At 43.1% G+C, this 17,223-nt stretch overlaps 1 protein-coding gene across 1 annotated transcript in view; it reads left to right on the top strand.

The window, feature by feature from the left end:
- LOC109872339 (NMDA receptor synaptonuclear signaling and neuronal migration factor) overlaps positions 1–14,562 on the top strand; it is a 40,784-nt gene extending 26,222 nt beyond the window's left edge. The window contains exons 6-15 of the mRNA XM_031805816.1: positions 2,484–2,536; positions 3,605–3,694; positions 5,542–5,669; positions 5,962–6,045; positions 6,302–6,335; positions 6,473–6,543; positions 6,703–6,782; positions 6,917–7,019; positions 9,524–9,599; positions 10,190–14,562. Of these exons, the coding sequence (XP_031661676.1) occupies positions 2,484–2,536; positions 3,605–3,694; positions 5,542–5,669; positions 5,962–6,045; positions 6,302–6,335; positions 6,473–6,543; positions 6,703–6,782; positions 6,917–7,019; positions 9,524–9,599; positions 10,190–10,287 (817 nt within the window). The 3' untranslated portion in view covers positions 10,288–14,562. The remainder of the gene's footprint in view (positions 1–2,483; positions 2,537–3,604; positions 3,695–5,541; positions 5,670–5,961; positions 6,046–6,301; positions 6,336–6,472; positions 6,544–6,702; positions 6,783–6,916; positions 7,020–9,523; positions 9,600–10,189) is intronic.
- The last annotated feature ends 2,661 nt before the right edge of the window (positions 14,563–17,223 follow it).

Genomic DNA, 17,223 nt, shown 5'->3' with positions numbered 1-17,223 from the left:
CTAGTGATTGCTTTGCAACGCTTTCAGTTAGCCACTGATCCCTTCCAAACCGATCATTGTTGAATTTGCAATTTTCTATTTGTTGTGTAATGTTTATGTCCAATTTTCGATGAGCATGGATACATTTTCTCTATAATTTCTCTTCATATGACAAGGATTGAAAAGGATTTGTCAGTAGATTGTTGACTTGATTCATGATAATGACAGCTTGTCTAGTTTGCTAGCTAAGATTTAGAAAATATGATGTTGACATGAGTCCAATCAAAGCTATGGTAGATATAACTTGATTTGACGTAATTTTATCTGTGGCCAATGACCTAGAGCCTTGATGGATGGACAGTTCTAATGTAACTCTATGGCAGCACCCAAGGGGCTTGATTTTTCAAGCTATCCCCATAGATTTTGCAGTGACGTAGTGTCCCAGTGAGTGACAGACCACTGAGCCAATCACATTACCAACCCCTACGCTCTGTATTTTCCGCTGGCTGCCCCACCACCACAGAAAGCACTGAGGCTAGGCTGAAACACCTGCATTTTGGAGCTGCCTTACTCAAGAAAGATGAGACCATGTTTTTGTATGCGGCTTCATTAATTATGATTTTTTTTTTTACATTGTTTGCAAACTGATATGTGACACGTATTAATGCCAAAATAACATGCAAAACAACACATATTTTATATTAATAACAAAATATATATATAAATAAATAAAGTAATACTGTATATATACATACTACTGTATATATACTGTATATATACATACAGTGCCTTTGAAAAGTATTCAGACCCCATGACTTTTTCCACATTTTGTTACGTTACAACCTTATTCTATAATCAAAATACAAATCCTTAGCAATCTACTCACAATACCCCATAATGACAAAGCAAAAAAATAAATAATAATAACTTAAAAACAAAAATACATTATTTACATAATTTTTCAGACCCTTTGCTATGAGACTCGAAATTGAGCCCAGATGCATCCATCCAATTGACTGGACAAGATTTCGAAAGGCACAAACTTGTCTATATAAGGTTCCACAGTTGACTGCATGTCAGAGCAAAAACCAAGCCATGAGGTCGAAGAAATCATCCGTAGAACTCAGATAGGATTGTGTCGAGGCACAGATATTGGGAAGGGTACAATGTCTGCAGCATTGAAGGTCCCCAAGAACACAGTGGCCTCCATCATTCTTAAATTGAAGAAGTTTGGAACCACCAAGACTCTTCCTAGAGCTGGCCGCCTGACCAAACTGAGCAATCGAGGAAGGAAGGGCCTTGGTCAGGGAGGTGACCAAGAACCCGATGGTCACTCTGACAGAGCTCTAGAGTTTTTCTGTGGAGATGGGAGAACCTTCCAGAAGGACAACCATCTCTGCAGCACTCCACCAATCAGGCCTTTATGTTAGAGTGGCCAGACGGAAGCCACTCCTCAGTAAAAGGCACATGACAGCCCGCTGGGAGTTTGCCAAAAGGCACCTAAAGACTCTCAGACCATGAGAAAGAAGGTTCTCTGGTCTGATGAAACCAAGATTTAACTCTTTGGCCTGAATTCCAAGCGTCACTTCTGGAGGAAACCTGGCACCATCCCTATTGTTAAGCATGGTGGTAGCATCATGCTGTGAAGATGTTTTTCAGCGGAAGGGGACAAAGTTAAAAATGTAAAAGATTTGAGCTAAAATGTCTAAAAACTTGTTTTTGCTTTGTCATTATGGAAGTATTGTGTGTAGATTGCTGAGATGTTCTTAAATCAATTTCAGAATAAGGTTGTAACATTACAAAGTGTGTCAAAAGTCAAGGGGTCTGAATACTTTCCGAATGCACTGTATATATTTTTAGCTAAACAGGTGGGGCTCAAAACAGTTGAGGCTCTGCCCTGAATGACGGTTCGCAACTGAGCCATACCATTGCATGTGTTTCCTTAAAAAAGTTATTTAGTAACTGTTTATGAGGATGCAATGTACAGTACCAGGCTCCAGTAACATGGTTATCTCTACGCATTACTGTATCTAGTCAGTATTTACTTTCTGTGTAACTAACATCACATGTTTTTTTGTTTTTTTTCAAGAGTTTTGTACACTGTCAGTAGATGACAGCTGAATCACAGGAACTTGTTTCACAAGATTGGATTAAAAAAAATTCACAGATCCACAATGTTTTAGATCTTTTTTTCAGACTGACCAAACTTGGAAAAGAGTTCATCTCTTTTGATCCAGTTGAATCGTGTTGTGGGAGAGTTCGAAAGGAATCAGATTGATCAGACTGAATAACTTCAAACAGCAAAGCACCCCCCCACCCCCCACCCCCCCAAAAAAACATGAACAGGCATTGATTGACACGCCGTTTCACTTTCCTGTCCAGCTAAGCTACTAAACTGTTACTCTTCTTCTTCCCTCTGCTCTCTCTCTCCCTCTCCCTCTGTTCTCCTTCTCTGTCCTCCATCTTTCTTCTCCCTTCTACTGCCCTGTTCTTTTCTGTGACAGGAACTTCCGGAAGCACCTGAGAATGGTGGGCAGCCGCAGAATGAAGGCTCAGAGTGAGTTCCCCAGTGAGTGTGGCCCTGGTGCCTGTGCGGTCGTAGCTTGTTATTATGGGATCTACTTTCGTCAGTGTGGTTGTGCTATATGCATGCAGCCTGTACAGTACATGTGTCAGTGTGTGCTGGATAAAATATACTGCATGGTACATTCATGCATTCATAATTAATTGTGGCATGGCTCAATATTAACTAGTTAAAGCTACAGTAAATGGAACCAAGTGGTCCATTGTGGGAGTGTGGTGAAACTGTAGTAGTATAGTCTCCCAAGCACACCGAATCTCACTTCACCCGCCCCCTACCACATGTTCTCCCCTCTAAATTCTGTGTCCCTCTCTTACATTTCAACCTGTCTGAAAAATAAACATCCAACTCCCAGGAGAAAGTGGTCAAAGAGTCAAGATGATCAACGTTACGGCATAAAAGCTTTCAGGTTGGCGTTTTATAGTAGGATGTCTGGTTAGAAGAAGCTGGTAGAGGTGTTGACTTTATTAGCAGCTTTTAAGTGACTGGGTGGTTTGGATACGACAGGCCCAGCTGTGAGCTGGAGTACCAGATGCTCACCCACTCAGCATCACTGTTTCGTGATGATGACTCAGTCAGAGCAATACAAGGAACATGTTTTCAGCCAGGCTGTTTTGAATGAACCGGGATGTGTTGAACATATGGGAAGTGTTTGTGTGTGTTGGCGTCTGCATAGCGGAGTGAATCCCACTCCGTGGTGAAAGACGTTTCTGAGTTACTAGCATCTGTGTTGAGTGGCTACATCCCAATTATCTGTCCTTTTCTCCCAAAGTGTTCCTTTGTTCACTTCCCTTCACTGATTTGGAAGGAAATTACAGGTATTAAAATACAAGGTGGAAACTCCCTCTAGCCTCCACCAATCCAATGCTTTTAGACTTGTGGGAAGTAGTGAACAAGTGTACACTTCAGAAGAAAATAGATGTTATTGGAACACGCCCAGTGTGTTTTGGGCTTGATTAGGGAAAGTGCGTGTGGCACTCCCCCCCCCCCCCCCCCCCGGCCTCCTCCTCATCCTCCACTCATTCTCCTCCACTCCCTCATCAGCATATGCCGACCGCCGAGCCAAGAGTTTCAACCGCTCCTGGAGTGACCCCACCCCTATGAAGCCAGACTCTCTCCATGGCTCCAGAGACAGTGAGTCCAGACACATACTATACACACACTCGCTCATGCAAGCCGACGTGCCCAGGAGACATACGCAAACACACTTTCTCACTCAAGCATACTCGACACACGCACGTACAGTTAAGAATAACTTTACTGAGGCACAAAACAGGCGCTATACGTACACTATGGACATGCACACACTCACACACACACACTCACACACTCATTTGACAAGAAGCTCCCCTGTACAGACTGTTGACCCTGATTGTATTTTTCCTCTACCTATTCACGTCTGTCTTTTGGAGACGGCGGTCTACTGTACCTTGCGTCTGTACGTCTGTCCTTTACGCCTGTACTGTGCGTCTCTGCCGTCCTCCATATCTGTCCAAGGTCTGTCCGAGTCTGTGCTTGTATGTTCCAAGCTCTGTCTTTCATTCTAAATATTTTGTGTCCGTGTCTCTCTGCAACCTATTGTCTATGTATCTGATGGCTTTGTGTGCCTGCTTTATGTGCCTATGATTTCTTGTGCTACAGTGCATTCGCAAAGTATTCAGACCTCTTGACTTTTCCCACGTTTTGTTACGTTACAGCCTTATTCTAAAATGGATGAACAAAAAACAAAATCCTCAATCTACACACAATACCACATAATGACAAAGCAAAAACAGGTTGTTCGGGAATTTTTGAAAATGTGTAAAAACCAACAACACAGAAATACCTTATTTACATAAGTATTCAGACCCTTTGCTATGAGACTCGAAATTGAACTCAGGTGCATCCTGTTTCCATTGATCATCCTTGAGATGTTTCTACAACTTGATTGGAGTCCACCTGTGGTAAATTCAATTTATTAGACAGGATTTAGAAAGGCACACACTTGACTATATAAGGTCCCACAGTTGACAGTGCATGTCAGAGCAAAAACCAAGACTTGAGGTCGAGGGAAAGGATCGAGGGAAGGATGAACGGAGCAAAGTACAGAGAGATCCTTGATAAAAACCTGCTCCAGAGAGCTCAGGACCTCAGACTGGGGGCGAAGGTTCACCTTCCAACAGGACATCGAGGCTAAGCCTACACCCAAGACAATGCATAGACCTGAAACCCAAATGCAGACACAGGAAGCAGATGGTTGGAGTTTGATTAATAAATCCAAAGGGAATAGGCAAGAGAATGGTTGTGGACAGGCAAAAGGTCATAACCAGATCAGAGTCCAGGAGGTACAGAGTGGCAGGCAGGCTCGAGGTCAAGGCAGGCAGAATGGTCAGGCAGGCGGGTACAGAGTCCAGAACAGGCAAGGGTCAAAACCGGGAGGACTAGAAAAAGGAGGAAAGGCAAAGCAGGAAACCGGGGAAAAACGCTGGTAGGCTTGGACATACAAGACGAACTGGCACAGAGAGACAGGAAACACAGGGATAAATACACTGGGGAAAATAAGCGACACGTGGAGAGGGTGGAGACAATAACGAGGTCAAGTGGAACAGATCAGGGTGTGACAAAAAATAGCTGTGCCTCGATGCTCCCCATCCAACCTGACAGACCTTGAGAGGATCTGCAGAGAAGAATGTGAGAAACGCCCCAAATACAGGTGTACCAAGCTTGTAGCGTCATACCCGAGAAGAGTCGATACTGTAATCGCTGCCAAAGGTGCTTCAACAAAGTACTGAGTATAGGGTCTGAGTACTTATGTAAATGTGATATTTCCTCGATGTGTGTCTCTCTATGATTCCTGTCTTCTTCTCTCTGCAAACAGCCAGCAGCCAGGTGCGTAGCTTTTGATTGCAGACTCTCCTCTAATCAGCTCTGTTTGTGATCCTTTCATCTCTCCCCGACTCTGTGTTTCTGTGTGTGTGTGTGTGTGTGTGTGTGTGTGTCAGATGGGGACCTGCAGTCCTCGTCAGGGGCTCTAGATGAAGGGTCACAGGAGGATGCGGACTGGGAGGAGGAGAGAGAACTGGAGAGAGCAGCCTGCGAGGGAGATGACTTCACCCCCCCCAAAATCATAGTGAGATTCTCAGCTCACCTACGAGACCAGTTAGCCATCTCATAGCAGTGCAAAGTGAATAGGGTACATTGTGTTGTTAATAGCTAAGTGTAAACTGTAGGAGAATATCTCTGTAGTGCTGTTCTATATGACCTTAAACAGATATCATACTACTAAGTAGGGTAGTTTCTGACAAATGTATTTATCTGTTTCCATTCTCATTATGATGTTACTTACAGTATATCATTTACCCACTGTAGACACTTTTTCGTGGATTTTTGTATAGATGTTGAGACTGTCTGTCTTCTTCCAGCTGATATCCTCTAAGGTCCCGAAGGCTGAATATGTCCCTAACATCATCCGTCGGGACGACCCCTCGGTCATCCCCATCCTTTATGTGAGTCCCTCTCATCCACTGGTCCGTTGCACTACTCCTACCTGTTATGATAATTCCTGGATATTCTGATGACTGTCATATTGATTTGCAAGAGTCTCTTCTACACTTCCTAATTATTACAGTTTATATGGAAAATATCAACTTTTTAAATGCTATGCCATAACGTGCATACCATAAACCACCCCGTTCACACAGTAGTTGGAATTGTCTTAACGTCTCATCTTATTGTGTCCTATTTTTTTTCATTTTTCTGTAGGATCATGAACATGCCACATTCGATGACATCATTGGTGAGTAGAGGAAGTGTTTGTTTTTCAGTCATAGTATGCCCTGAATAATGATCATCGTACAGTATGTGGCCTCTCTCCTCAGCCTGCAGAAAAGTAACATTTATACTTTCCTCCCTCATCTTTCCCTCCAATCACAGAGGAGATAGAGAAGAAGCTGACGGCCTACAGGAAAGGCTGTAAGATCTGGAACATGCTCATCTTCTGTCAGGTGAGAGAGGGGAAGGGGAGATGGCTTAGACACTATTGTGTGTTTGCGTGTGTGAGCTGGAGAATGGGTTCTTATTGTCTCAAACTCATTGTTTAAGTCAGCTTATTGCTGCTGCGGTTATTGTTGCACGCACATAACCGGAATGAACCTGTTCTCCAGGGAGGTCCGGGGCATCTGTACCTGCTCAAGAACAAAGTGGCCACGTTTGCCAAGGTGGAGAAGGAGGAGGACATGATCCAGTAAGATCACTCACTTCTGACAACAATATCACCATGACAACTGTCACTGGATTGAAGGAGCATAGACCAAAGTCATACACTACCATAAAAATGCAGATTAATTTAATCTCTTCCACTTGTATTTGTATGGACAGGTTCTGGAAGAAGTTGAGTCGGTTCATGAGCAAACTAAACCCTGAGGCCAACCTCATTCACATAATGGGCTGCTATGTTCTGGGGAGTGCCAATGGAGAAAAAGTATGGATTTAAAGTTTCCTATTGTAGTTGCAAAATTCTAGTAATTTTCCCAAAGTTACCAGGTTTTCTAGAAATCCCAGTTGGAGGATTCCTGGATTTCCTGCGTTCTCCCATCCTGATTCCTGGATTTCCTGCGTTCTCCCCTCCTGATTCCAGGAATTTCTGCCAAAACCTTTGGGATTTTGTGAAAGTTACTGAAATGTTGGCCACCATAGTCTGGGTAGCAGTCTGTTTAGCTGTCATTCCACTCCTTGACAATCCTCGTCATGCTAATCTTCGTCATAGGAGAGCTAAACAGACTGGTACCCAGGCTAACCCTACCCAGTACTATATTAACTTATGTAAAGAGTTGTTTCCTGTTCTGTCACTGTAAACATTTATTACCACAACCGTACTGCTTCATTATAGATGAGTGCACAGTATATAGGCCTATTTTTATTTATGTAGCCAGTATAGAGCCACACACACACACACACACACACACACACACACACACACACACACACACACACACACACACACACACACACACACACACACACACACACACACACATCCCCCTGCCCTGCTGGCCCTCCTCACCCACAGAGACTAAGCCGTACTGGCAGACACTGCAGGGAACAAGCAGCTATGCACACAAACAGATTCACGTACACACACAGACACACACGCACACACTCTCAGGCACGCACACACAAACACACACACAGGCACTTAGTTCAGATGGTCTTGAAAATGCATGCACTCTCACACAGAAACTCCGTACATATGCTACAGGATTTGTGTTTACTTATTTAAATAATTGAACATACCGTTTTCACACGCTGTATTAGGCAGTCAAATGTACAGCAACACATACATGCATTTTGTACATTAGCACGCTGTACAGTGTGCCCACCCTCTGACACAGACATCAGTGTTGTTCCAGTCTAGCTGACATTTTCGCCACGTTGTTCCTTCTCTGGAGTGTGTGTGTGTGTGTGTGTCTGTGTGTGTGTGTGTGTGTGTGTGTGTGTGTGTGTGTGTGTGTGTGTGTGTCTGTGTGTGTGTGTGTGTGTGTGTGTGTGTGTGTGTGTGTGTGTGTGTGTGTGTGTGTGTGTGTGTGTGTGTGTGTGTGTGTGTGTGCATGCGTGGCAGTCTGGAGGCTGTACAAGTCGCAGAAATGAAACAGGGAAGCATTTTTCAGTGCATTTATCAGTGTTCTCTTCTGCTATCTGTAATCCCCTGCTACCTCAGCTGGAATGCAGATAGAAAGCTTTAGTCATCCGTCTAATAATAGTCTGCTAGTTTCAGAGAGACCTACGTACCGATACACACCCAGCTTACCTGTAGCTGCAACTCTCCTTGATTGATGTTGTGTGTCTCCCAAATGGCACCCTTTTCCATATACAGTGCACTACTTTGACCAGGGCCTATTGGGAATGGGGTGCCATTTTGGATGCAAACCTTAACTTTGTTATACAGCTCGTTTCCACTCCTTTAGTTGTATTCACTCCCTGTACAGTCTTCTTCTGGGGAGCAGTCACCTCTAGCCTACAAAGGACAAGACAAAAACATAATTAGTTCCTCCTCTGAATTCTGTTAACCCGTCTGCTGGTTTCTGCCGATAGAATCTACCACCGAAATCCTTCTGTTGTACAGTATTCCCCTCTTTTAAAATAGTGACCCGGCTTTAAGGGTTCAAACGATTGTTGTTCATCTCTGTCGACACGGTCAGGGGAGTTGAGGTTAAGCACTGTAACACTGGAGCACGTTATATTCGCAGAGTCCCGCTAGGGGCCGCGAACCCTGACCTCTCCCACACACGCACACAAACTCCCCAGAGGTTCCGTACATTGATTTAGATCATGCATGCTGCTACTTCTACTGCTCTGTGAATGGCGTCAGCAGATAGGAAACGGGCTTCTGGAAAAACATGTTAATTGGTTGCGAGGCTCCATGGGGCAGTGGCACTGGCTGGTCCAGACTGCAGGGAGTGGAGCAGGAGTGGAGAAGAGAAGAGAAGAGGTGCAGGAAAAGGGGAGGTGCAGAGAGAGGGAGAGGAGCGGGGAGAGGGGGGGGGGGTGTAGGGAGTGAGCGGAGAAGTGGGCAGGAGGAGGGTTATGTAAGGTAGAGTAATGTGCTCTGACAGGCTCTCTCCAGCAATGAGCACTCTCCTCGTACACACAACGGCCACTCAACAACAGATATACTCAGTGAGACAAACACAGGTTAACACTTCAGTGTCACTTCCCATTCTGCTGTATACACAAGACACACTCTGCCCCTGTCGTTCCCACTATGAAGGGCTCTTTTCGGTTGATGTTATGACATATTTAACTTTAGAGTTAGTTGTATTGCTTTTGGAGGTACAACTGAGCGTTAGTTTCCTTTGGAAAAAGAATGAGTGACAATATGTCTGCAATTGTTTTTGCTGTGAACAGAAGACTATTTTCTCTCCTCTCAAGAGGTTTGTCTGTTTTGCCAGATGGATGTTTTGAAATGTAAAATGTTCTGCTTCACAGCTAATCCAGAATCTGAAGCAGCTAATGAGACCTCATGCCATCGAATTCAAGTCCCCACTAGAGCTGTCTGCGCAGGGTGAGTATAACACGCATGACCACACACACACAATTTCACATATGTACATTTTCGATTTTTCCAATATCTGCTACATGCTGCACTGTACACGTTCCCTGAATGTAAATAGTGAACATTAATCAAACCTAGTAAGGCAAACCAAGTTAATCAGGACATTAGGGAACACACTGGCAGACATGTCTGAACTTCGTGAGCTCTGAACACACCCCTCATCAATCATTTCCCCCTGACACTTATTGATGTCATGCTAATTATTTCTCAATTAATATCTCATTATCTCCACTGAGTGTTTCCCTCTCCTCTATTGACCCACAAGACCCCACTATTTCTCCACCTCTTTCTCTTTTATCTTGTCTCCTCCATTTCCCCCGGTTTATAGCTTGATCAAGCTTTACAGTACATGAACACTTCAATCAACTGTATATTTCAATCAACCTTTGAGAGTAGTTGTTGGGAAGGGGGGAAAAAAACGTGAATTATTTTCTTTTCTGAGAACGGATTAGCTAGTGGAGAGGTGAAGAGAAATCAACTGGACTTAACCGGAGCCCCTCGACCCCACCCACCCTCTCTCTATTTCTCTCTCTCTCTAGGCAAGGAGATGATCGAGATGTACTTTGACTTCCGTCTCTTCCGCCTGTGGAAAACCCGCCAGCACTCCAAGCTGCTTGACTATGACAACCTTTTGTGACTTTGCTCACCTTTCACCTTTGTCAGCCTACTGGCTGTGTATCTCATCACCGATAGCCTACAGTGACGGCTTTCCTTGAGAGGTCCTGGACGGGAGCGCTCTGTAGAAGAGGTGCAACAGGAAGACGGGGTTCAGGTGGTTTTACTCACCGAGGAGGCTTCAATCCTCAGCTCTCGGATGAATTGAAGGCACTAAGTGAATTCCAGTAGCAGCTACTGTCAAGAGGTGAACTGTATATTTCCCCCCCATCCATTTTCACCGTCTCAACTAATGCCTCTACTGAGAGAGAACCAGAGAGTGAAGGTAGAAGAGTGGATAGATCATCCTTTAGTCTCAAGAGACACATAGAGTTAGATTTTATGCTCAGGAGCCCAGAAAGTCTTCTTGGAAAGAGAGAGAGAGAGAGAGTGAGATGCAGTACCTGCAGGGAAAATAAAGACTCTTTGTGAAAGGGGAGAAGAGATGGCGACAGATTTCCTCCTTTGTCTACCTGTCAGCTGTGTGAACTCAGATTAAAGCTATTTTTTCCGGAAGTACGTAGATCTCCCTAAGGAGCTAAATGTATTTATAAAGTGCTTTGGTGGTTTTCTGAGCTTTAGAGAATAGATTTCCGTTATCTATACATGTACCACAAATAGAAAAGATAGTACTAAATTAGTCTTACCAATAATTCAAAGTATCTATATATCGTATAAAACAGCATTTATTTTGAACTTATTGTGTTCGTATTTCTTATGAACTGTTTGTCTTGAATAACTCAGGGTTACTGCTATCCCTCGTATGATAATTACCGTCACCTCATGTACCGTCATAACGTAACGGAATAGGACGGAGATGTCTGTCGACTAGTTCCGATCCTCTCCGCTCAGTGGTTGTCAGGGAAACCATTTCTGTGTCTCTGAGCACCTGTGCGTGTTTGTGTGTGAACAAGGCAGTTTTTGGGGGGGGATTCTTCATACACTTTGGTCAATTGTAGCTTATTGCTCATTACGCATGCAACAGTGACACCGTACCAGAGCCCTTCCACGTTTATGTTTTACCCTGCTGAACTACGGACACAGACGTTTCTTTCTTGTAGTGTTCAGTTCACTCCCAGGGAATGATACCCTGATGCTGTGAGCGCTCTGTCTTACTGTGTGTGTCTGCATTGCATTGCTAACTGTGCATCACTTAATACTGCCATGAGGTTTATGGAACGTGGACTAGGCCTAGATGAATTGTGTCACACTGCTTATGGTCATCTCCCTCACTGTATATCTACAGTATATTTACTTCTATTTAACTAGTATTGCTGCTAGTTAGTCTAGTTACTCTCTGCACTGCCTGTGTTTTTCTTCGTTCTTATTCGAACCAAAATCTCAGTATTCTTGTCATGTCATTCTTATGGCATTTACTTTCTGTGTATTGTGCTATTGACTTTTAACAAATGGGCTTTCTGTCTTGCCCATGTGATATTGTGCAACACTCAGTAGTGGTACGGTACACCTCAAACACACGCGGAGCAGTTCTGTGAAGGAGCGGGTCATGATATTGAGATTAGTTTCCAACTTTTGCTCGTGCTCCAAAATGGCAAAATAACATCATTTACGGATGCTCTTCGCATTCCCTCCTTAAACTGTTCCACCAGAGCTAATAAGTTAACGTGTGTGTAGCTCCTCGGCGCGTGTGTGTGGGTGGTTTGTGTGTTTCTCAGAATCCTAGCCTGATGGGGCACTGCAGGGGTACTGAACTGTGAGGAGTCTTCATTATCAGTATTCTCTCTTAGCTGGGGGGGAGTGGGATGATAATACACATCTTTATGCATCCATGTGGACATACTCACCACAGAGAGACAAAAGAGAGAGGCCATTTTCTTTATATTCTTTAAGATTTGCTATTATTCAGCAACGTTGGTACAGAGGGCACACGTCTAACAATTCTTTGTTGACCTTCCTAGAATGAGGCAGGCACTCCATGTATTTTACTCACTTGTAGTTTTTTCTACATTGAACTCTTTCTCACTAACATACGAGTATTACTGTACATGCGTTATATTGATGTGCAATCAACATTCAGTTTGTGCCACATGGGTATTGTATCTCTCCCCCACTCCTCTGTTTAATGTGTACCTTTAAAAAACTGTTAACCAAGGATACAAACCCTCTATCCTGTAGCAATAGACTTTGTAACATTTCCTACACTGTTATTAGAAAATATGCATTTGCCTTGTTTTGGTCCCAATGCACAGCAATCTCCAACATTACTGACATTGATACGGAAGCAGAGACAGAGGGAGAGAGCACGAGAGAAAAGAGAGAGAGTGAGAGAGAAAGAAAGAGCACGACTGTACACGTTGATATGTGAGGTTCAGTGTTTATAGCAGATGAGGATGTGTGTATCTTGCTACTCAGAAAGTAGCCTGCTGTATGTGTGGTCTTGGACATCCCACAGTTACTGGCCTTCAACTTCCTCTTCTCAGAGCCTCACTGCTGCCTGTCTCAAAAGTTAACCCCGGGAGGGATTAGGGCCTAGATTTAATGCGTAAGATCTGCGCAATAGCACAATTTTAAATTTAAAAGACAATGTTCCTGTGTTCCTGACTACATTCACGGTGCACACTGCATATGTCCCGCTCGATCGGGAATTGCCCAACTCTTCCTCGATATGGATTGAATCTAGCCCTAGGTGTTGGAGCACAAAGACATTAATTGTTACTGTATTAAAATACATCAAATTGGCCATATCTATCTGTCTTTGCGTGGCCTGTTTTAATGCAAATTAGCTCGAAAAACAGAAATGGAAAAACAGTGAATTAAGTGAAGTGAATGAATTGAGCACAGTGAAATACAGTGAATTCAAAAATGTTGTATGAATCATTGATGTATGGTTCTGCTTTAAAATATGTTTATGACCCAGGGGATAGGCCAGTGGACAGAGAACCATCCTTTAAATACCATGGATATAGGAATATTTATTATCTGGTATTTGAGGATGATTTCAAACCATTGTGCCAGCAGATGAGGAAGTGGTGGAGCAAATGTAGTGCACTATATAGGGAATAGGATGCAATTTGGGATGCATACTTAAGAAGAGTAATATACGAGGGCTATGGCAATCTTTCTTGGATAGTTGACAAGCATGGATAGACATTAAAACTATGAGATTGCAAAAGAGAGACGTGTAAATGAGAAGTTGGTCCGGCCCATATTTAGATGAGCGCTAGGGGCTTTGTCCCAAATAGCTCCCTATTTCCTATTTAGTGCACTACTATTGACCAGGACTCTGCTCAAAAGTAGTGCACTTTCTATAGTGAATGCAGTGACTGTAATGTATTATACTAAAGCCAGAATCAGCGAAGCGAGCGCTGACTGCTCGTCGTGGTTTGACTTATCATCCTGGCCAACGAAGCAGCCATTTCCATTTCTGTGAGTAGAAATATAATTGCACAAACCAAGACATCCATCTCACACTCTCTATTAATTCAAACCTTCTGTCGTCACCAATGAGTAAATAAGACATTTCCATGAACTTTCATCCTATTTCTAATGTATGAGTTTCTCCCTCATTTACTGCGTCTACTTTTTATCAAGATATATTGTATGCCTCCCAAATGACACCATGTTCCCTGTATATAGCACTACGTTTGACCAGAACCCTATGGGGAAAGGGTGGAATATGGGACTCAGCCATTGCCTAGTTCTCTGCTCTGTATGCTCTGTGTTGGGGATGCTGATTGAGTTATGATGATTGATTGATGCAGCTCTAATTGCTCTGACGCCTCATGTTGGGAAGTGATTGTATTTTGGGACGAGGGGGAGCGCACACAGATCTCATATTGTGTAACCTCGGTCTTAACTTTTCACAAAGTCATGTCTGGACCAGGGCGTTGCATTTTCAGTAGATTTCTTTAGGTAGATTTACATAGCATACTACAATAGAAAGGGAGATTTTAGAAGTGACGGCTATCACTAATGTAATTCTTTAGTCAGGTTGAATATCCAAATGTCTTGATAAAAGTATTGTTTAAAATGCTAATTATGATAGTGATAAGGTTTGATGTCTCTGGTGATTTTAATACTAGGAGATACTAAAGAAAATAGACTGGAGTAGTGTACCTTTACTTAGAATAGCCATATATCTTGAGAATTTACATTTAATTGACATTTTAAACTTGCTGTAACTGAACTAATATCACGAGCAGTACAGTATGTTTGACACTGTACAATATTGGTACTAACCAGTGGAAAATGTTTTTAAAGTGTTCTTTTTCTTTCCAGTAAAAAATTTATCCAGTTCTAACCAATTTGTGTCTTCGTTGTTTCTTTTGTTGGCTGACTCACCTGAATCTGTAAATAACTTGCTCGTTTTTACAATGAACTGTTGGGAAATAAGCGGCACAATGATAGATAGGTGATCTATCCATCCAGTCCAGCATCTCAATTTATCCTCAATTATCTGTTGCCTCTCTGCCTATAATACACAATGGTTGATAAACTATTTGTCTCTGACGCACACACACACACACACACACACACACACACACACACACACACACACACACACACACACACACACACACACACACACACACACACACACACACACACACACACACACACACACACACACACACACACACACACACACACACACACACACACACACACACACACACCTCTGGCACACTTTCCACAGTCTGGCTGGTCATCAGCTGGTGCTTAAAGGTTGTCAGCTCATAGGAGATGTACTTAAGTGTGACTCTTCACAGAGCACTGCTTGTAAACAGCAGGCAGAGAATTACTGAAGGTCAGTGGTGGAAAAAGTAAAGATAGCTTAATAAAAAATGAATAAAATTACAAGTCACCCAGTAAAATACTACTTAAGTATCTGGTTTTAAATGTACTTAAGTACAGGGGTGGAAAAGTACAAAAAATGGTCAAGTAAACGTAAATGCCCTACATCCAATTCCTTATATTAAGCAAACCAGAGAGCTCAGTTGTCTTTCTTTCACAGGCAGACTGGGTGGGGCACACCAACACCCTGACATAATTTACAAATGCAGTATATGTGTTTTGTGAGTCCGCCCAGATCAAAGGCAGTAGGGATGACAACACGTTATATTGATAGTTGTGTGAATTGGACCATAACTCTCTCCTGCCTCAGCATTCAAAATACCCCCAAAACGACTTAAGTAGTACTTTAAAGTATTTTACTTTACTACTTTACACAACTGTTGAAGGGAGATGGAGGATGGAGCTGGAGGACCAACACTGCAAAACAAGAACAAAGTGATGGTGTGCACTCATGGGATTGGCTGGCTGGCTAGAGTTTTTCATTAGCAGGTAGAGGGAACAAGAGAGAGGGAGTGAGGGAGGGAGGGAGAAACAAGCCATGACATGTCTGTCTGAATCTGGGCCACTCTCCTCCCTCTGTCGTAAGCCCCAAAGTTAACATTCCTCAAAGGGCACACGATTGGATTACGTGACATTCTCAGAGTGTTGGTGTTTAATTGGTGTTGTGGCTTTTGGCAACACATTTGAAAAAGGTCCCCAGGGATATTAATAATTTAAAATAATGAGTCAGGGTTTTCCATTAGCTCAGAGTGTTTTCTGTGCCTCGTCAAAGACGTTCAACCACACACAGCAAGAGTGATTTCCTATGGATAACTGTACAGTATCTGTACACAAACACATCTCTTTACCTGTACACAGACACGTGCATCTCTTTGTTTGTGTGTGCGTGTGCACTTCCATTTGTGTTCTTGTATGTGTGAATGTCTGCATGTGTGTGTGCCTGTGTGTGTGTGTGCCTGCGTGTGTGTGCCTGCGTGTGTGTGCCTGCGTGCGTGCGTGCGTGTGTGTGTACGTGCCTGTGTGCATGCATGCATGGCTCAGATTGGAGTGAAGAATGGCATTTATAAGCACTTTTATAGCAGGTATGTCTCCTAGGTTGTAGGTTTCACCAGGCATTTACAGCCTGTATGAATCAGGGACAGTAAGATGGGTGATCATATGACAGACTGCTTCAACCTTTCTGCTGTCTTCACTGATGAAGGGTGCTATATTCCACACTACACTACCTCCTGCCTCTCCCCCCGGCCCCAGTCCTACCAAGGGCACTGCTTCATTGCACTTTCCTCATAGAATGCAGCCCCAAATGACACCCTATTCCCTATATAGTACACTGGTCAAAAGTAGTGCACTATAGGGTCTGGTCAAAAGTAGTGCACTATATCGGGTAAATGGTGCCATTTTGGACAAAATACTGGGGTCCTGACCCTCCAGGTCCACTTCACACCTCACAGCTGAGGAATGGAGGCCATAGAGAAGGCTTTATAGTCCTGTAAGACCCTTAAATCTTAACCCTTTATACTCAAGGGAAATGGCCTATATGGATCGGGCTAAATTGAAATGTTTCTTATAGAAGAAATATGCAGAACTATGGTAGCAATTAAAATGGACCAGTTTGGAGATTATGTGAAAATTATTAGACCAAAGGTGATGAGAACAGTTCACCTGACACAAGACTGAATCCAGACATTACACTGCTAATTTTATGTGCGTTTTACATTTACTATACCTTTCGCTGCATTTGTTGATAACGAAATCTATAATGAATCTGGATACATTCAGTAACATGATAAGAATATTCCTGGAAAATGTGGGGTAGGTGCAACATAAGACAACAACAAAAATACAATGGTTTGAGTGAGAGGACTAACTTGTGACTCCAAGTGGCCACACATCTCTCCAAAGTGTGCAATTTCAATAGTCTTCAACTATAAGATGCTTTTTTGAGCTCTCCTAGTTGTGCCATTGATGAACTAGAGCAAGCACACTTGTAGTTGTTTTGTTTGGAACACAACCCTGCATCCCACCATCACAAAATGATTGTTGTTCATTGCGCAATCCAAAAATGGTCCATTATAAATCGCAATCTGGGTCAGGTGGGTATAAT

The sequence above is a fragment of the Oncorhynchus kisutch genome, linkage group LG3 (genome assembly GCF_002021735.2).
Source record: "Oncorhynchus kisutch isolate 150728-3 linkage group LG3, Okis_V2, whole genome shotgun sequence".
Taxonomy (NCBI): Eukaryota; Metazoa; Chordata; class Actinopteri; order Salmoniformes; family Salmonidae; genus Oncorhynchus; species Oncorhynchus kisutch.
Note: the sequence above shows the minus strand (reverse complement) of the source record. Positions and strands in the feature narration are given on the sequence as shown.